Genomic DNA, 18,491 nt, shown 5'->3' on the forward strand with positions numbered 1-18,491 from the left:
ATGGCCCTATCATTATTGCTAAGGAACTGACCATTCACAGGAGGGAGGCCAAAACACATTGTTTGTGATTGTCTTAATACCTGCTAGCTTCAACATGAGCTAAGTACATGGAGGCCTGAGGGTGGGATTTGACTCAAAATTACTTATTACAATAAAAAAGTCAAACTCACTGAAGTCTGCACCTGTTGTGGCATAAAGCCCATCCAATAATTTCTCTGACCCCCCCACAAAACATAATTTTCTGGAAATGATGGTTTCCCTATTTCAACAAAGACAATTAATGTAGTGTGCATGAGAGCAAGAAATTCAACAGCTGTTCAGTGCTGGTAATGGAAAAAAATTGAAACCATCAGCCAGTGAATATTTTTAGAAGAGCGTTTCGTTGAAACAAATACGCACTAACTTATTTGCATCACTGTAGTGCAAGGTGGACAAAAAGCCTGTTTCTCCTCTGAGCTCAGTGAGTTATTCCCAGCCAGTGCCTAGGAACAAGTGAAACGTACTTTGCACCTGCGTGTCAGAGCCAAGGTATCTTCCTTCCTGCAACTGCAGCTCCTGGTCAGCCTGTGGAAAGCTCTTGGGTGGGATGCTCATGGCACTGGACACACAGTTTCTCTTATGGAGTGTATCTATTTTCTTTTCAGTGGTCAGCCTATTCCTCGAGTCACCTATACGGAAGAAGAAAAGAAAACATGGGGCACCGTCTTCAGAGAGCTGAAGAATCTCTATCCAACTCATGCTTGTTATGAACACAACCATGTGTTCCCACTGCTGGAGAAATACTGTGGCTTCCGGGAGGATAACATTCCCCAGCTTGAAGATGTTTCAAAATTCTTGCAGAGTATGTTTGAATCATGAGAAAAAAAAAAAAAAAAAGAAAAAAACTCATAAAAAGAAAAAAAAAAAAGAAACAAAACAAAACAAACTTCCCAAGCCCTGAATGTCTGTGGAGGTGATGCTTTCACAGATAGACAAACAGTTTCTGCTTAATCGCAGATTTTCTGTGAGCACTTGGTCACATTACTTAGTCTATCTCATACTCCTCTCTAAAAGTTTCAGGAGTACAGTGGTACAGATGATCGGATGTTATGATGATGGTACAGATGAGCAGAAAATTCCCTGCTCTTTTGGAATTAAATTCCATTTAACATAGATAGAGCAAGGAAAACAATTAAAAATGTTCTTTTACTGCAAGTTGTCCAGATAAGGATAAATCCCTAGCTGCTTTTGACACACCATCTTTTTGTCCCTTCAGCCTGCACTGGGTTTCGCCTGCGTCCTGTTGCAGGTTTGCTCTCCTCTCGGGATTTCTTGGCTGGACTGGCATTCCGAGTTTTTCACTCTACACAATATATTCGCCATGCGTCCAAACCTATGTACACACCAGAACCGTAAGTATTTGGGCACAGAAAGTAAGTAAAATTGTAGGATCAGGCCAACTAATAATACAGCACGGCCAAACCAACTGATAATTATCATGCAGAACTCCAGAGCACTCATGGAAACAGATCTAATGGGGAGCAGCCAAGCGACTGCTTTTCTGAAAACATTTTTTGGAGGTTTCTAGTTGTTGTAGTAAGCTGTATCCACTTCTGAATGTCTTTCTGGGATTGATCAGTCAGTTTTGCTAACTAAAGACATGCTTGTCTGGTGTCTGGAAGGAGAGAGAGCAGCATACACAAACATTTAGTTTGCCTATTAACACCCAAAGCAGTGGTGTGAAATCTCATGTAGAAATGCTTCAGCATGGTGCAAGCAAGCTTCTGGTAGCAAGACAGATGAAACCCAGATCAGTGACTCCTTTTCTTTTTAAGTTTTATATTTTTTTCTCTCTGACCCTGTTCACTGTCCTTTTCCACTTGCTGTTTTCAAGTAAATTCTCTACTTCCTCTGCTTCATATCATTTCAGCTCTTCTGACCCTTCCTCACTGTTTCTTTGCTCTCTACTTCTTCCCACAAACTCCTTTTCCACTTCATTTTTCCATTCCTTGTTCTTCTAGTTTTCCTCCCTGCTTCTCCTCACCCTATTCCAATCCTGCACAAAGCCACATTGGAACATGTTTTGCTCTCATCTCCTCACAAAATGACCAGGCAAACTGGGGCTGAGGAAGTGGACAGTTGGAAGGATCATTTTCTTCCATGAAGAAAAACAGTTCATTGTTCCTTTGAGTGATGGATGATAAAACCACTGAAAAGTCTTAAGAGTGCAAATCTCCTCATCTCAGGAATAATTTTACAGCAAAAATTTACTCCAAGGTTCCTGAGCATTATTTTCTCATAGATCTGTATTCATGTGACTCGAGGCAATTCATCTGGCATTTCCTAAATTAAATTTACTCAGATGTCATATTTTCCCACAGTGATATTTGCCACGAGCTACTAGGACATGTGCCTCTTTTTGCTGATCCCAGTTTTGCTCAGTTTTCCCAGGTATGTTACTTAGTTGTTATACTGTTATTTAAACTGAACACACCACAAACTAGGTAATGTATAGGAAAACTCAAAAGTCATGGAGGATGGAATGTTATGGTATGGTATGGGATGGGATGGTATCGTGGGATGGGATGGGATGGGATGGGATGGGATGGGATGGGATGGGATGGGATGGGATGGGATGGGATGGGATGGGATGGGATGGGATGGGATGGTGTGGGATGGGATGGGATGGGATGGTGTGGGATGGCATGGCATGGCACAGGATGGGATGGAATGGGGTGGAATGGGGTGGGATGAGGGAGAATTCATATTCAAGGTTATTGTTTAAGTATAGGTAAGGTCAGTTGATTCTCCCTTTCAAAATAATGAGTGTTGTTTTCCTTGTTTTTTGGCCATCTGAATGTGAAGATTGAGTACATAATTTGTAGGTATTGAAATTACAAATATTCATGGATAGTAGCTTCAAAAGAGTTGTGAGGAATCAAACCAGAACACAAGAGAGATCATTGCCACTTTTCTGGATAAAACTGTATGAAAGTACAGCTGATTCCAGGAAGGCTTTGAACTATGACTTATTTATTGCTTGAAATCTAGATGCACGTTACAATCTAGATGCACATTCATATCCACACTCCAAATGTCTGTCTTGTGTGGGTTGCTTTTCACAGGCAAGCACTTTGTGAAAAATTAATCTAAAATCTTCTTTATATATCCTGATACTTCTGGGAAAAGTTGAATGGCTCATGAGTCAGATGGGTTGTGAACTCATTCTGTAGTCCAAACAGAAGGTAAAATGAAGATTTTTTTTCTATTGAAGCCATGAAAGAGGCTATAACAGAGATGTCAAATGAGGAATTGTCCTATTTATGAGTGTGGAAGAAAAGTTTTCTCTTTGGTAGTGTTAACATGTCTGGAAAAGAAGCCAGACCTCAGGGAATTAGTGAACTTTTGTCTGTACCTTACCATAAACAAGAAAAAACAGAAAGACATGAAAGAAAGAAAGACATGAAAGAAAGAAAGAAAGAAAGAAAGAAAGAAAGAAAGAAAGAAAGAAAGAAAGAAAGAAAGAAAGAAAGAAAGGAAGGAAGGAAGGAAGGAAGGAAGGAAGGAAGGAAGGAAGGAAGGAAGGAAGGAAGGAAGGAAGGAAGGAAGGAAGGAAGGAAGGAAGGAAGGAAGGAAGGAAGGAAGGAAGGAAGGAAGGAAGGAAGGAAGGAAGGAAGGAAGGAAGGAAGGAAGGAAGGAAGGAAGGAAGGAAGGAAGGAAGGAAGGAAGGAAGGAAGGAAGGAAGGAAGGAAGGAAGGAAGGAAGGAAGGAAGGAAGGAAGGAAGGAAGGAAGGAAGGAAGGAAGGAAGGAAGGAAGGAAGGAAGGAAGGAAGGAAGGAAGGAAGGAAGGAAGGAAGGAAGGAAGGAAGGAAGGAAGGAAGAAAAGAAAGAGAGAGAGAAAGAGAGAGAGAAAGAAAGAGAGAGAGAAAGAAAGAAGGAAAGAAAGAAAGAAAGAAAGAAAGAAAGAAAGAAAGAAAGAAAGAAAGAAAGAAAGAAAGAAAGAAAGAAAGAAAGAAAGAAAGAAAGAAAGAAAGAAAGAAAGAAAGAAAGAAAGAAAGAAAGAAAAGAAAGAAGAAAAAACAAATGTAGAAAAGGAAGACAAAGAGAAAGATAGGAAGAAAGAGAAAGAAGGATAGAGAATGGCAGGTCAGAAGATTGAGGGAAGGAGAGGATAACAACCTTGATGCAATATCTTGCACACAAAACAGAAGTTGACTCGATGTGGTGAAGAGTACTCAGTTTTGTTCTCAGGAAAGCCCTTTGCCAGACTTTCCTTCACGATAAGCCCTACTGCCCTTTGGCTTACTAAAATTTGACATGGCAATAGCTGTTCCATTGCTTTTGGTGTGGGGAGAGCTGAGAGGTGGGTGGTTCTTTAGTGTTCAGTTCACACTGGAGTAAACTGAGAAAGATACCTGGTTATTGTACAGCCTTGTGTGGCTTGATGAAAATGTTGTTTGACCTCAGTGGGTTTTATAGCAGACTTAAAGAATCATGCCTTGTAAATGACATTTAGACAGGACCCTTTTGTTCATTTCTGGAGAGATTTCTGGTTTAAAATTGATGCTGCATAATGTGAACATGTTCTGCAAACATTTGTGTGTGGTAGTATGAGATGCTAACATTTAAAAAGGGAGAAATTACATAAGACAAGGCAGGAAGAATGTTTGCAATAAATGGCTTGAAGAATAATGGTTTATTGTTGCAGGAAATTGGACTGGCATCTCTGGGAGCTCCAGATGATTTCATCGAGAAACTTGCTACGGTAATTTAATAAATGAGAGCTCAGTTCTCCAAGGCACCCTGTGTTGTTTTAATTCTGCTGCCACTGGGGTCACTGATAGAACTCCCATAGAGTTGAATGAGAACAGAGTGAAGTCCATGATTGGAAAACCCCACCCTGAAACAGTTGCACTAAAAGAAAATAGTTTTGGCACCTCTTATTCAAAGTGACAGTTGTGATTAAAAACAGAGGGCTGGACAAGATTTCCTCCAGCACAAACATTGGGCAAGAGGAGACTAAGTGTTACTACATGCCCCTGGGAAATTTTGGAAGACAGTTTCAGTAACTCTTCTACCTGCCAGGGTCCCTTTTCTCCTGCCCTGATAATGTCCCATGCAGTCAGTGACCCATCTGAATTCTTCACTAGGAGAACACATCAGGATATGCATATGAGATTAGTGTCACCAGTGCCAAATCACCTGGGCAGAGTGCTGCATTATCCTTGCTATTTCTGATAGATGAAGCAGGTTTTTGAGTGAGAGTGAGTGTCCCTGCAAACACATAGTGACAGGCCAAAAAGTTGAGCAAGGCCACACGCTAGGGTCTTCTATTGCTGTAACAGCTCATTTCTTCTGCACTGCTGTAGTCAGGCACCCTCCAAATAAAACAGAAGCACAGTTCTATCATCAAATGTTCAAACTTCAGCTGGGTTGGCCAGCCAAAATGAAATTTTATTGTTACATTTCCGTTGTCTCTGCTTTGCTGACAAATGTAAGCACAGTAAAGCACAACATTGTCAGAGAACTGAATTTGCAGCCACACTGAGTCTAGCATGGCCCCTTCTGACAAATTTCATTCTGTCAGAACATTTCCTGTATTTACAGTTTTGTTGTTTGTCATATGAGAACATTTTAAATAGAAATGCAGATTCTAAAGGCATTCAAATCAATGATGTGTACCTGTCCTTTATGATCAAGGAATCATGTCCTTCTGTATAATTTTCTTGCTAGGTTTATTGGTTTACTGTGGAGTTTGGACTGTGTAAGGAAGGTGATTCACTAAAAGCATATGGTGCTGGGCTGCTGTCTTCTTTTGGGGAGCTGCAGGTATGTTCTTTAAAACAACGTTTCAAACAAGTTTTACAGTTCACATCTGGGTTTTTATAATTACTCAAATGTATCTTCTGGATGTGTTTAGAGCCTTATTTTGCTTCCTACTATGTAGTATATAATGTTATATTTTGTTGAAGTCTTCTATCTAATAAATGCATCGGTGTATTTACATAGAAATATCTTAAAGCTGCTTCTTCCTTAGTAAGTTACCATATCATTGGTATTCTACAGCAGCAGGTCTTTCCTCTGTAAAAATGGGTGGTATTCAGGAGCTCTATCTTTCTTTCATAACAAATTTAAGAACTTTTTAACTGAAATAAATTTCTTGCCCTTTTGCTGGTAGTACTGTTTATCCAGTAAGCCTGAGATTCGGCCTCTTGACATCGAGAGCACTTCTGCACAGATGTACAATGTTACTGAGTTCCAGCCTATCTACTTTGTTGCTGAAAGTTTTAATGACGCCAAAGAAAAGCTAAGGTAAGTCAATAATTCCATATATAACCCAATTTGACAGTAACAGATACTGGTTTGGTAGAAACGTTTTGATAAACCTTAGAAAAAGTTGTTCAATATTCTAAGATTCTAAACAGCGGTTACACTCAAAACCATCTCATAATTAATAAGTCATCTTATATATGAAGCCAAGAACTTATGATTACTTTAATTAAGAGTTTCACCTGTATAACCAAAATATATTTAAAACAAACAAACAAACAAACAAAAACACTCAAAGAACAAAAAACAAGAACCCGACTTACTAAGCCAATTGCAATGATAATAACACTAGGAGTCAAAGGTAGCAAATTAAAGCAAAACAGGTCTATTTAGTAATATTGTTAAATTTTACTATTAAAAATAATTAATTGTATCTTCTCTTTCTTTTCAACTTCTGTTTACCCTTGCACTTTTTTGTGTGTGTATTAAAGTCAACAGTTTTAATCTGGGGGCAGGGGGTGGAGCTGTCAAATTGTCAGCATCTCTTGAGGTCTTCAGAGCAAGATTGTGATGCTAATAAATAGTGTTTCTTCCTCTTTCCTGAGGAGGAGAAAGATGTCTACATTTCCTTTCTTCCTTCTTAGCCCAGCATCTCTTCAGAGTCATTGTAATCTTTTCTAACATGTTTTACATTTGTTGTTGTTGTTGTTGTCCCCTTTTTTCCCCTCTGAAGTTGTATCTTAGGGAGTTTTGTTTATGTTTGTTTTCCTTCAGCTCCTAAGTTACTATGAACACCTGATCAGTTGGAGTAGAATCACACTGTCATCCTACCCTACCCTACCCTACCCTACCCTACCCTACCCTACCCTACCCTACCCTACCCTACCCTACCCTACCCTATCCTATCCTATCCTATCCTATCCTATCCTATCCTATCCTATCCTATCCTATCCTATCCTATCCTATCCTATCCTATCCTATCCTATCCTATCCTATCCTATCCTATCCTATCCTATCCTATCCTATCCTATCCTATCCTATCCTATCCTATCCTATCCTATCCTATCCTATCCTACCCTACCCTACCCTACCCTACCCTACCCTACCCTACCCTACCCTACCCTACCCTACCCTACCCTACCCTATCCTATCCTATCCTATCCTATCCTATCCTATCCTATCCTATCCTATCCTACCCTACCCTACCCTACCCTACCCTACCCTACCCTACCCTATCCTATCCTATCCCATCCCATCCCATCCCATCCCATCCCATCCCATCCCATCCCATCTCATCCCATCCCATCCTACCCAATCCCATCCTATCCTACCCAATCCCATCCTACCCTACCCTACCCTATTCTATCCTATCCTATCCTAACCTATTCTACTCTCATGCCTTTAAGGGATCTTTTATCAGCCCTTTAATAGTCCTTTATGTTACATCATACCTTAGGGTCAGACTTAATTCACCCTGTACAGCGTAACTACTTGATATTCCTGCCTATATAAAAATGATTAACACTAAGCATTATAAAACACGTTTTTTTAGAATTGAGCAAAACCGTGATAAATTAGGTAATAGCTACATGGTCATTAGACAACTGATATTACAGCTAAACAAAACTCCCAGCAAGCCTAGTAACCCCAATCCTGAGGCCTCTGTTGTTAACTTAATACAGAGCCTCCAGCTTATTACTAACAGTCTGTTTACAAGCCTACAGGGCTACTTAATCTTTCAGTCATCTGTGACTCAAATACAAATTCAGTTCCAGTATAACAAGACTTTGAAGCAATGGTCCAGTTTCACTTCTGGTTCTTGAAACAGGACTGGCTCGGACAGCACTTGAGGTTCAGCTTGGGTTCCACCTCACAGAAATATTTCTATTTTTCTTTAAAAACATCATCAACAACATTCCTTCTGGACATTAGCCAAGCATCTGGGGATTAATCTTGTTCACAGTCAATAAATCTTTCACAGCAGATGCTATACAGGGACTTGTCCCAGATCTGCCATCTCTTTAATTTTCTTTCTCCCTCCCACTTTCTCCTATTTGCAGATAAACACATAACAAGACTCAAGACATTCACCTGCCCCAGGCTCCCAGATGCATACAGTTTCTATCTTCACTGTGTACTTCTCTAGCTGAGGAGAAAGCCTTACTCTAAGGAGAAAAACATGTCTTACTCCAAAAAAGATTTTACAGCTTCTTTTACTTGTTTCAAAAATAGAATTGGAAAACTGATTAAATAGCGGTGAAGGTGGTGTTTCAGTGCCTGTGTTGGTGGGTTACATGTGGGTATGTCTCTGTGTGTGTGTGCATGTGTGTGTAATAGGACACTTCCCTGAAAAGTTCTTCTGAGGTTGGCCTGAAATATTTCACCTGGAGATTTTCATCTTCTAACTAGAGTCTTACTTTCAGCAGAGATTAAAGGCTGTCTTCTAAAGAGGACCTTCTTTAGAAAAGTTGAATTAGCAATACTACTATGTCATAGCCAACACAGTTGTTTTCTATTGTCACACCTTGTGGCATGCTCACACTGAACTTTATTAGAAACAATGGCCTTAGCTGATAATAATTAGGGCTAAACTGAAGGAGGTTTGTAGAAGTGGCATCCAGCATATTCTACTGTTCTGGGAATATGGGATTAACCATGCTGAGTCACAGCCTATACAGTGAGGGTTCAAAATCAACCCTTGTGTGCTTTCTTTCCTCCTTCAGCAAGAACTTCAGTAATCTGAAGCAGATATATAAACCACTGTCCTGCTGGGGTCTACAAAGAGCTTGGAACAATAGCTCTGACCATCTCTTCCCACTCAGTTCTCCTTTCTATAATACTGTGGTAGTACAAATTAATGTTATCCCAAGATAGTTAATTCTTAATATTTCTGACATGGAATTAACTATTTTGCAGCAGGGAAGGCTGAGAAAAGGGTAGCAGAACTGCACCTTCAATCCACCTACTATCTCTTAAATAAGCTCCAGTGACCTGGAAACCACTACCAACCATTCCAGAAGTTTGCCTGTTCCCTGATGTTGCATGATGGCATAGATATTTGACTTTTCTTTCCCAGAAACTGTAGGCATGGATTGGGATTTTGCATTACTGAAAGGAAAATGAGCTCTTATTTTTTGGCAAATACCGATAGCTATGTAGCTGTACTGTATCCAGAGAAGTGTAGAATAATTAGTTTTGCTTGGAAAAACTGAAGGTCGTAAGGACAAATGAAGATTCAAGCATATTACAAAACACTGTATCTCATCTCACTCAGCAGTAATTTCAGTTGCTTCCTCCCACAGACGTTTCCTTAATCAGCAAATGTACATCTAACTGGGAAGAGCTGCTGAGAAATGGAGCTTTTCATGTTTGCATTTGTTTTTGTATTTTTGCCTCAGGAAATTTGCTCAAACAATCCCTCGTCCTTTCTCTGTTCGGTACAATCCCTACACCCAGAGGATTGAAGTCTTGGACAACGCAAAGCAGCTGAAGAACTTAGCTGACACTATCAACAGTAAGGAACTATGAATCTGTTAGCCTGAATACCTCTAAGCTCAAATCAGAAATAGTAATCATAAAGCAGATTTCATCTGATTGCCTTTTCTGCACTGAGCTTGTGCACCATGATCAAGCATCAGATATCTCTTTTTTTGTTTCAAAAATTTCTTTCTATTTATAGCCAAGCTTCAAAATAGAATTTCCACTTGGCTATAGTTAGATAAGTCTGAAATATCCATTTAAACTGGAGGTGTTAGGAAAATTCAGAGGCCCTGTAATGGCTTCTGATCTGTGTCTCTAGCTGTTTTTAATAAAGAAGAGAAGTTTGGCTTATTTACATATTCCTTTTCTTGTTTCTAGTTTTTGCATGATATGTTTTTTCCCTAACATTTACTAGCCCACCAAGAATCAGCATTCCTGATCCTAGAAGCCAGCCTTGTATGACTGATGAAGGTGAAGGGCTGACTCTGAAAACCATATCCCAGTATGACCCTCATAAATGTGTCCAGTCCAGCACTTATTTGCTCTTTTTTTTTTTTTTTCTTTTTCAGGGAATGAATATAAATGTGAATATAAATATATATAGGAATGTTAAAAATGAGTTAGCTGTAGGACTGATTACTCTGGTTATTTCCTTTACAGGTGAGATGGGGATCCTTTGCAATGCCCTCCAGAAGATCAAATGAAGATTTTCTATATCTCTTGCTAATCACTGGCTACGTAGAAGATATGTTTGAAAATGACAATCTTCACCTAGCTTCAGTTTATTATCTTCCTGTGTACTGCATGAATGCTTAAGTAATATATCTTAATTATCAACAGATAGTAGAGAAAGAAACCTTTACTGCTTTTGGCTTTCAGACACTAATCCATTTTTTTCTCATTAAAGTGTAAAAATAATCTTAGTTCTGGGAATCTAGAGAAACCCTCCATATATATTGTATCAAAATTTATCAGGAGGAGGAGATCTCAACCCTGCAGACCTACGGTCTATTACAACCATGGGATTACATTACCACACTTGGCCCAGTGACAGAACAGTAACAGCTAACACAGTTCAGTCTATCTTCTTTTTTTTTCCACAGTCATTCTCCCAGCAGTTCCTCACATTTGTGCATGCTTTCCATTAAATGCTCAACTCTACATGCTTCAGAGGTTTGCATGCTGCCTGGCCCTATAAACCATGACTTCCCTTGTTGAAACTGTACCTCTTCTTTTACACATGAGCACCTCTGTCCTGAAACTTTCTTCAGAATTTCATGATGCCATTGATTAAAAGCACAGATAATAGTGGAAAAGACAGAAAGTATGCTGCAGCCTCGTTAATGCAAATTTATCACCATGCAAAAATATACTATATTTGCACAAGCACTGATCCTGAAATGGTTTATTCAAGCCAAGAATGTGGTATGCTGTGTTGCATCAATAGTGTGCAGAGTGGAGTTTGTCAGCAAGACACTGACATTGCCTATCTAGAACATGGAGTCCATGCCTCACCACTGCACCCACAAAAAAGCCTTTTCAGAGAAGAGTTACCTAAAAGCACATCTGTGGGTTTTCTTTTTCTTTTTTTTTTTTTATATTTGGATGTGAGCTCACAAAGCCATTACTATAGGCAAGACAAAATGTAAAGATTTTAGTGGTGCATCAGTACATTATTAGCTCAAATTCAGAGCTGTAACGACTGTTATAATATTATGGAACATTGTGGATTCAGAATTGAACCAGTGAGCTTACAAAAGAGGATGGTTCTTTCTATAGACTTACTTAGCTACTCTCTGTGGTAGGCTGAGGTATGATGTTTTATTCAGAACTGCTGCAAGATTTCTCCTAACTTTTTGGATTCATAATCCAGATGGATATCAGTTCTCATCCTCAATGTCAATACCTTCCTCCATCAGGAGAAGAAGTGATGTTTTCAAATACAGATGAAAATATTAGAGCCTTCTCGTATCTGTGGCTGGAATCCCAACCAAAGCAATCAGAGAATCACAGAGTTGTGTGCATTAGAAGGGACCTCTGGAGGTCATCTAGTCCAAACCCCTGCTAAAACACATTCCCTACAGTAGGTTCCACAGGAGAGTGTCCAGGCAGTATTTGAATGTCTCCAGAAAAGGATGCTTCACAACCTCTCTAGGCAGCTTATTCCAATACTTGTTACTCTCACAGTAGAGAAGTTCTTTATCATGTTAATATGGAACTTCTTATGTTCCAGTTTGTGCCCATTGCCCCCTGTTCAGTCACTGGGCACTGCTGAAAAGATCCTGGCCGCATTCACTTGATATTTATAAGTACTGGTAAGATCCCCCCTCAGTCTTCCCCATGCTGAACAAACCCAGGGCTCTCAGACTTTCCTCATAAGGAAGGTGCTCCTGGTCCCTCATCATCTCAGTGAACCTCCACTGGGCTCTCCTGAGAAGTTCCCTGTCTTTCTTGAACTGGGGAGCACAGAACTGGACACAGCATGCCAGATGAAGCTCAACAGGGCAGAGGATAGGGGGGAGGAGCACCTCCCTCAGTCTGCCATCTATGCTCTTTGTAACTGAACCCCAGATGCCACTAACCTCCTAGGCCACAAGAGCACAGTACTGAATTATGGCCAACCTGTTGTTCACCAAGACACCCAGGTCCTTCTCCACAAAGCTTCTTTCCAGGAGGTCAGCCCCTCATCTGTACCAATGTATGAGATTATTCCTTCTCAGGAGAAGAACTCTCACTTGACCTTGTTGAATCTCATCAGTCTTCTCTGCCCAACTCTCCAGCCTGTCCAGGACTTGCTCAATGGTAGTGCAACCTTCTGGTGTGTTGACCACTAAGGTTTGTCTAGTCAGCAAAATTGTTGAGGATGCATTTAATCCCTTCATTCAGGTCACTGATGAAGATGTTGAACAAGATAGTGCCCAGTAGCAATACCTAGAGAACGCTACTAGCTACAGGCCTCCAGCTAGACTCGATGACACAGATCTCAACCCTCTGTGCTCTGCCAGTCAGTCAGTTTTCAGTCCCACAGCTATCCGCTCATCTATTCTACACTTCCAAAGCTTATCCATGAGGATGTTATGGGAGACACTGTCAAAAGTCTTGCTGATGTCAAGGTAGACAACATCCACTGCTCTCCTCCTAATGTACCCAGCTGGTCATGGTGGCACAGAAAGCTACCAGATTGGTCAAGTGTGATTTCCCCTTGTTCAGCCCATGTTGACTGCTCCTAATAATATTATTCTATTTGCTTGGAGACGACATACAGAATAAACTGCTCCATCACCTCCTAGAGTGGGGAGGTGAGGCTGACAAGCCTGTAGTTTCCTGAGTCCACCTTCTCATTCTTTTTGAAGATTGGAGTTAATTTCTCTTTCCACCAGTTCTCAGGCACCTCTATGACCTTTCATGATAGAAAGAGGTTTGGCAATCACTTCTGTCAGCTCCCTCAGCACTAACTGATGCATCCCATAGGGGCCTATGGATCCAAGTGTGACAATTTTACCTAAAAGATCTCTGACCGGACCCTCCTCAACCACAGGGAAGTCTTCCACTTCCCAGACTCTCACTTTTATATTCAGGAGCTGGGATTCCTGAGGGGAAATCCTAGCAGTAAAGACCAAAGCAAAACAGATGTTCAGTACTACACCTTCTTAGTGCCCTCTGTTTCCAGAGTACCCACCTCACTCAGCAGCAGGCCAACATTTTCCCTAGTCTTCCTTTTGCTGTTGACATACTTAAAGAAACCTTTTTTGTTGCTCTTGACCTCCCACATCAGATTTAATTTGAAGTGAGTCTTAGCTTTCTTTGTGTCATCCCTGCATGTCCAGACAATTCCTGACAAGTGGCTAGATTCCTTTTCCAGATTCCATAAACTTTATTCTTCCATTTCATTTTTTTTCCATAAGCTCCTAGATAACCAATTTCTCCTGCCATCTTTGCATGATTTCTTACTCTTAAGGATGCACTGATTTTGAGCTATGGGAGACATAGGTTAGTTCTGTCCAAGTCTGAGTACTTTCAAACTCATATGTGTCATATTTCAAGACAGCTCCTAAATCATTATGCTTTTTAGGATTTCCTTCCTTTCCTCACTTAAGTTTTATTCTCCCTCATTTGTTATAGCACTTTTTGTTCTTCCTGGAGTATAGATTGACAAGCAGCAAATGGAAAAGAAGGTATTTCCATTAATACAATGGTTGAGTCACAGAGAGAGAAGAATTTTGCTATTCAGAAGGGTATTTCTGTACTTTATCCAGTTACTTTCACTTAAGGTGAATGCTCTCTTGGGCCAGCCTACATTGTATAATACCTTCTCCTAGCTCTCTGATTGAAAGAGTGAGATCAACATTTGTAAATTAGAACTGAGTAAAGCAAAGCAATCCAGAATAGTATTTTCAGTTTGAAAATATGTTGCATTATGATGCTAATATGATTAAAGAGTTATATTCTAGTTAGAAGTTCCAAACACGGAGGGGACTTTGAAAGTCTGTAAGTCCTGTACCTAATGTGCTACTCTTGTGTTTATAGTTTGAAAATCAGTGGAGCTTCTGTGTGAGCATCACACTCTAGGAAAACAGAAAATACAACTCTTTCCATTATATTTACAATGAATAATAACATGAATCTAAGGATAAAATCTGGAATGTTTCCTATAGAAATGTACTTATGCAAAATGGCATCACTTTGGTGCTTCAAAGTAAGATCTTTTATCTCTGCATCTTTTTTTTTCTTCTTCTTGTATTATTCTTTCTCATGAAAATATCTGTTTAGTTCTTTCAGTCCTGCTTGGTAAGTATTTTCAGTGTCAAAGTAACCCATGTTTTAAGCTCTTAATAAAATAGAATCCCTAATGTAACTCTATTTCATCAAAAGACAATTATTTCATCTGAGGGTTGAAATCTTTCAAACTAACCCTCAGGCAGCTTTCTAAACTTCTCTGCTTTTGATCTCTGTTATATGTGACAGCAGTTGTAAATCTACAGCGATACTGAGAATTCAGGAGTTCTGGTTATCTTTTATGTGCAGGTAGAATAGTTAAGGAACACTGATGCCACAATTATGATTTTGTGTCCCTTAATGTAAGTGCAAATGCACAATAGCTTCAGCCAAAGCTACTCAACAAGGCTCAGAGAAGAGAAAAAGATAAATGCTCAACATTTTAAAAGTAGTGAAATTATAATGAAAATAGATTATACATGCAGAAAAAATAATGGCTTTAATGTGATTTAAATAGTACAAATTTAATTTCAAATTGCATTTGAAAGAGTACTTCTTAATGAACCACTTTTTATTTCCATGCTAAAGATAATTAAAATTGTGTGCCAAAACCCTTTTTGTTTTATTTGGAAGTTGTAACTCCCCCACACATGTTGATCAGATTTAAATATCCAAGTAAGGAGGAAAGACCATTTGAGGCAAGCTCCAATTAAAAAAAAAAAAGGCTATCTTGAAGTGCTTGAGTTTCACTCATTCTGACAAGATTATGGATCTTTAAGGAAAACAGATTAAAAAATTCTCTTGGTGTGTGTAATTACCTTGGAATATACAACAACACATTGATTACTATACTTTTTCATACTGTCATGGTTTTATGATTGGTATTGGCATTCCACATCATAACACCATGTAGTGCATTGAGAATTAAAGAGTTAATGCTCCAACTCTGTGGATCATTGATAGTTATGGGTATACCTGTATCAGAAGGGACCAAGGGCTACATTCCCCAGATGACTTTGCTTTGTATTTTTATGTTTTTCCATTCAGAGGGAAAGATAAAACTGTATGTCACAAGATGCTCTCTTCCCTTTGGGGATTGACCCAGCAGCGGGTGCTCACTAGCCGTTTCACCCTCAGGCCTTCAGTTTATCAGACACTCTCTCTTGCTCATTTTATTTGATTTATTAGCTATAATTCCAATTATATTGTATTATATTGTGTTAATTTGCTTTCTGATATCTTATTTAGTAAATTAGCTTTCCTCCTCAGATCATTGCCACTGTTTTGTTTCTAGGCCCATCTCCATTTTTCCCTTTTCCTTTTCCCCCTTCTCCTTTCCCAGGGTGTGGGTCCATGGGTTTCCCACACCAATCGTCATAGAACCAGGCTGAACCAGCTTGTAAACCATTGACACATACTCCGTATATCTTTGTATGCTACCCTGATTAACCTATCCCTAGATCATCTTCTATGTAAGTGGCACTCTCTTCTATCCCACCATGCCCATCTTCAAGCTCTGTTTCAAGTGATCAAAGAAGCCCTCTCATGAGGTCCTTTTTCTTTCCAGTGACTTTAAACATGATCACTGATAGTGATAGAAGAAGGACTTATTAACACAAGTTACATGGGCATGTGGTCTCCTCTGGGCTTCTTCAGATTCTGGCTGACAGTATGCTTTCAATAGGAGTCTTTTATTCCTTAAAGGAAGTGGAAATTCTTGAAGAGTACACTGGAGTGCATTCTTTTAAAGCCCGTATCTTTACTCTTTCATACTATGCTGATAATTGGCAAATAAGAATTTTAATGTTAAAAATTTAACCACTTTAATCTAAATAAAACAAATATTGATGCTACATACCCTTCATATGGGCAGCACTGAATCCGTACATGGTGGAGAAATTCACAGTGGGAACAGATGAAAAATGGGCAGGTTATCTGTGGTGATCAGCCATGGCTTCTACCCAGGATCTGCGCAAGAGAGTGTTACCCTATTTCTCAAGTAAAAGACAAGCATCCTGTAAGAAGAAGCTGCCTGTTCCTATAAGAAGGGATAACACATTGTCCTTCTGTCCTCACATAGCCCTTTAAACTCTAGCATCCAGCCTAAAAGCCCTTCTCCTATACTCCTAGAGGTCCTACAAAGCGCTGAAAATAAAATTCTGGGAAAGGGATGTCTTGTCAAAGCTGACTTAAACTATGACATAATGTGTGGATCCTTTCATGACCTGCCCCAAACATGGATTCTAAGCAGCACTAAAGTGTCCACTAGCTGGGAAAGGACACATTACCATCTAGAGAGGTAAAGCACTCTGTACTGGATCTACCATGGGCTGCAAAGCGTCACTGCAAGCTTTGTATTGCTTTAATGGATAGCTCATGACTCCAGTCTGTCTCTATTGAGAAATATCAGTCACTATGTAACACCATTCTGCTTTGTGTTGTACAAGCACATAGGGATGGGAATCTGTCTGACACAAGAACGTAGAGTCAGACATAAGAGTCAGCTGCTTTTGCCCTCCTAGTACTTATGACTAGTGTCTTCAACATGCATTTCAGGTCCTCAGGGTCTCATCTACAGTGCAAGGATTCAGGTGTGGATAGGCTGGAGTAGGAAATCTCACATCATCTATTGTTTGTGCCATGCCTGCAACTTGGATATGGGGATATATGCCCCCATTCTACTTGGAGAAGCTCAGTATGGGGTCAGTCAGATTCATCTTGTCTTATTCACCTGGACACAGCCTTGCCCATCATTGCTATGGGAACATGAGAGTGGGGAGAACACTATTCCTCCTCAAAGCCTGCTCCCTGCCCCCACCTTCTCTTGCAATTCAGTTTACAGGCAGAGTTAAGCCTGGCGCTTGCTTGGTCGTTATACGGACCGCTTATGTCCCCTGAGATATGACTTAGGCCAGGGGTGGGGTGGCTCAATGCAGGGGGCCCTGTGCAGACCACAGAGAGAATGCCCGAGCCCTGAGCCAGGCCGGGTTCAGCACCTCGGATAGCGATTAGCCTGGCCCTGCCCGCGGGCTGGGCACTGCCGAAGGGTCAGAGCTTTGCAGGCTGCCGCTTACCCCAGTCTGCCGAGCCCGGATTGCACAAGGTCAGGATAGACCTATGTTCTTCAGGGTCAATGAGCCTTACCTTCTGGGAATGGTGATCCAAACATTCTCTTTGGGTCTGTACATCTTAACCAGGCAACAGCTGAAGGATTTGAGAACTTCCCAGCTCTCTGTTTTGGGTCAAGGAGAAATGCAGGGTGGATATGGTCTCTTGGGGTCAAAATCTAGTTGCAGCATGTTTATACATCCTATCCAGGGAGGAACCAAAGATCAATTTGTCACTAGGGTGTGAGACCCAGCCGGAGTCACCTAAGGAACACATGGCTCCATCTGCAAAGGACAGATAGAACAAAGGCCTTCCTTTTGGGGTTCCAAGATGACTTTCACAGGGGTTTTAGCATGTTGTAACTTAGAGTAGGAAGAAATAGGTGCTCAGATCCAGAAACATATTTACAAACTTCAAGGGATGTCATGCTATGTAGGAATAGAACTGTGCTTTCCTAACATCTGTGAGAAGGAAGTTACCCTGGGATTTTAAAGAGTTTATTTTACCGGGGCAAAATCCTGGCAGAAATAAGTTGTAACACAGAATCTTAACCTGGAGGCAGTGCTCAGTCTTTGCAGAGCTGGAGCAGAACAGGTCAGAGACAGTAAACAGGAAAAGCTCAAAGTTAGGCAATGAGCTTTGTCCAGCTCAGATCTCCCTGGCTACCCCACAACTGTGTCAGTGTCAAGGGGATATCACTTGGATTTGGATAGGAAGTGGGAGAAGAGACTGTTGATTCCCTGGAAGGATGATAGTCCAGACTGGGAGATGTAAGTGGTAGTCATGCTAATTGTCTGTCCACAAAGGAGCACTTCTCTAGGGGTGAATGGCTTGCAGACACCTTCAAACAGAGTGGGAGGGCCCCTCTTTGAAGTTACACAGTGGAGGGGGGTTATCTTGGGTTGTTGCGCATATCCTACGTAGGTGGTTTCCCTTGA

The 18,491-nt window shown here is 40.5% G+C and overlaps 1 protein-coding gene across 1 annotated transcript in view; it reads left to right on the forward strand.

The window, feature by feature from the left end:
• PAH (phenylalanine hydroxylase) overlaps positions 1–10,823 on the forward strand; it is a 35,220-nt gene extending 24,397 nt beyond the window's left edge. The window contains exons 6-13 of the mRNA XM_065743125.1: positions 645–841; positions 1,256–1,391; positions 2,361–2,430; positions 4,688–4,744; positions 5,713–5,808; positions 6,158–6,291; positions 9,648–9,763; positions 10,390–10,823. Coding sequence (XP_065599197.1) covers positions 645–841; positions 1,256–1,391; positions 2,361–2,430; positions 4,688–4,744; positions 5,713–5,808; positions 6,158–6,291; positions 9,648–9,763; positions 10,390–10,433 — 850 coding nt within the window. The 3' untranslated portion in view covers positions 10,434–10,823. The remainder of the gene's footprint in view (positions 1–644; positions 842–1,255; positions 1,392–2,360; positions 2,431–4,687; positions 4,745–5,712; positions 5,809–6,157; positions 6,292–9,647; positions 9,764–10,389) is intronic.
• The last annotated feature ends 7,668 nt before the right edge of the window (positions 10,824–18,491 follow it).

This window comes from Cyrtonyx montezumae, unplaced genomic scaffold (genome assembly GCF_038088225.1).
Source record: "Cyrtonyx montezumae isolate F1298 unplaced genomic scaffold, pur_monq_1.0 scaffold_3, whole genome shotgun sequence".
NCBI lineage: Eukaryota > Metazoa > Chordata > Aves > Galliformes > Odontophoridae > Cyrtonyx > Cyrtonyx montezumae.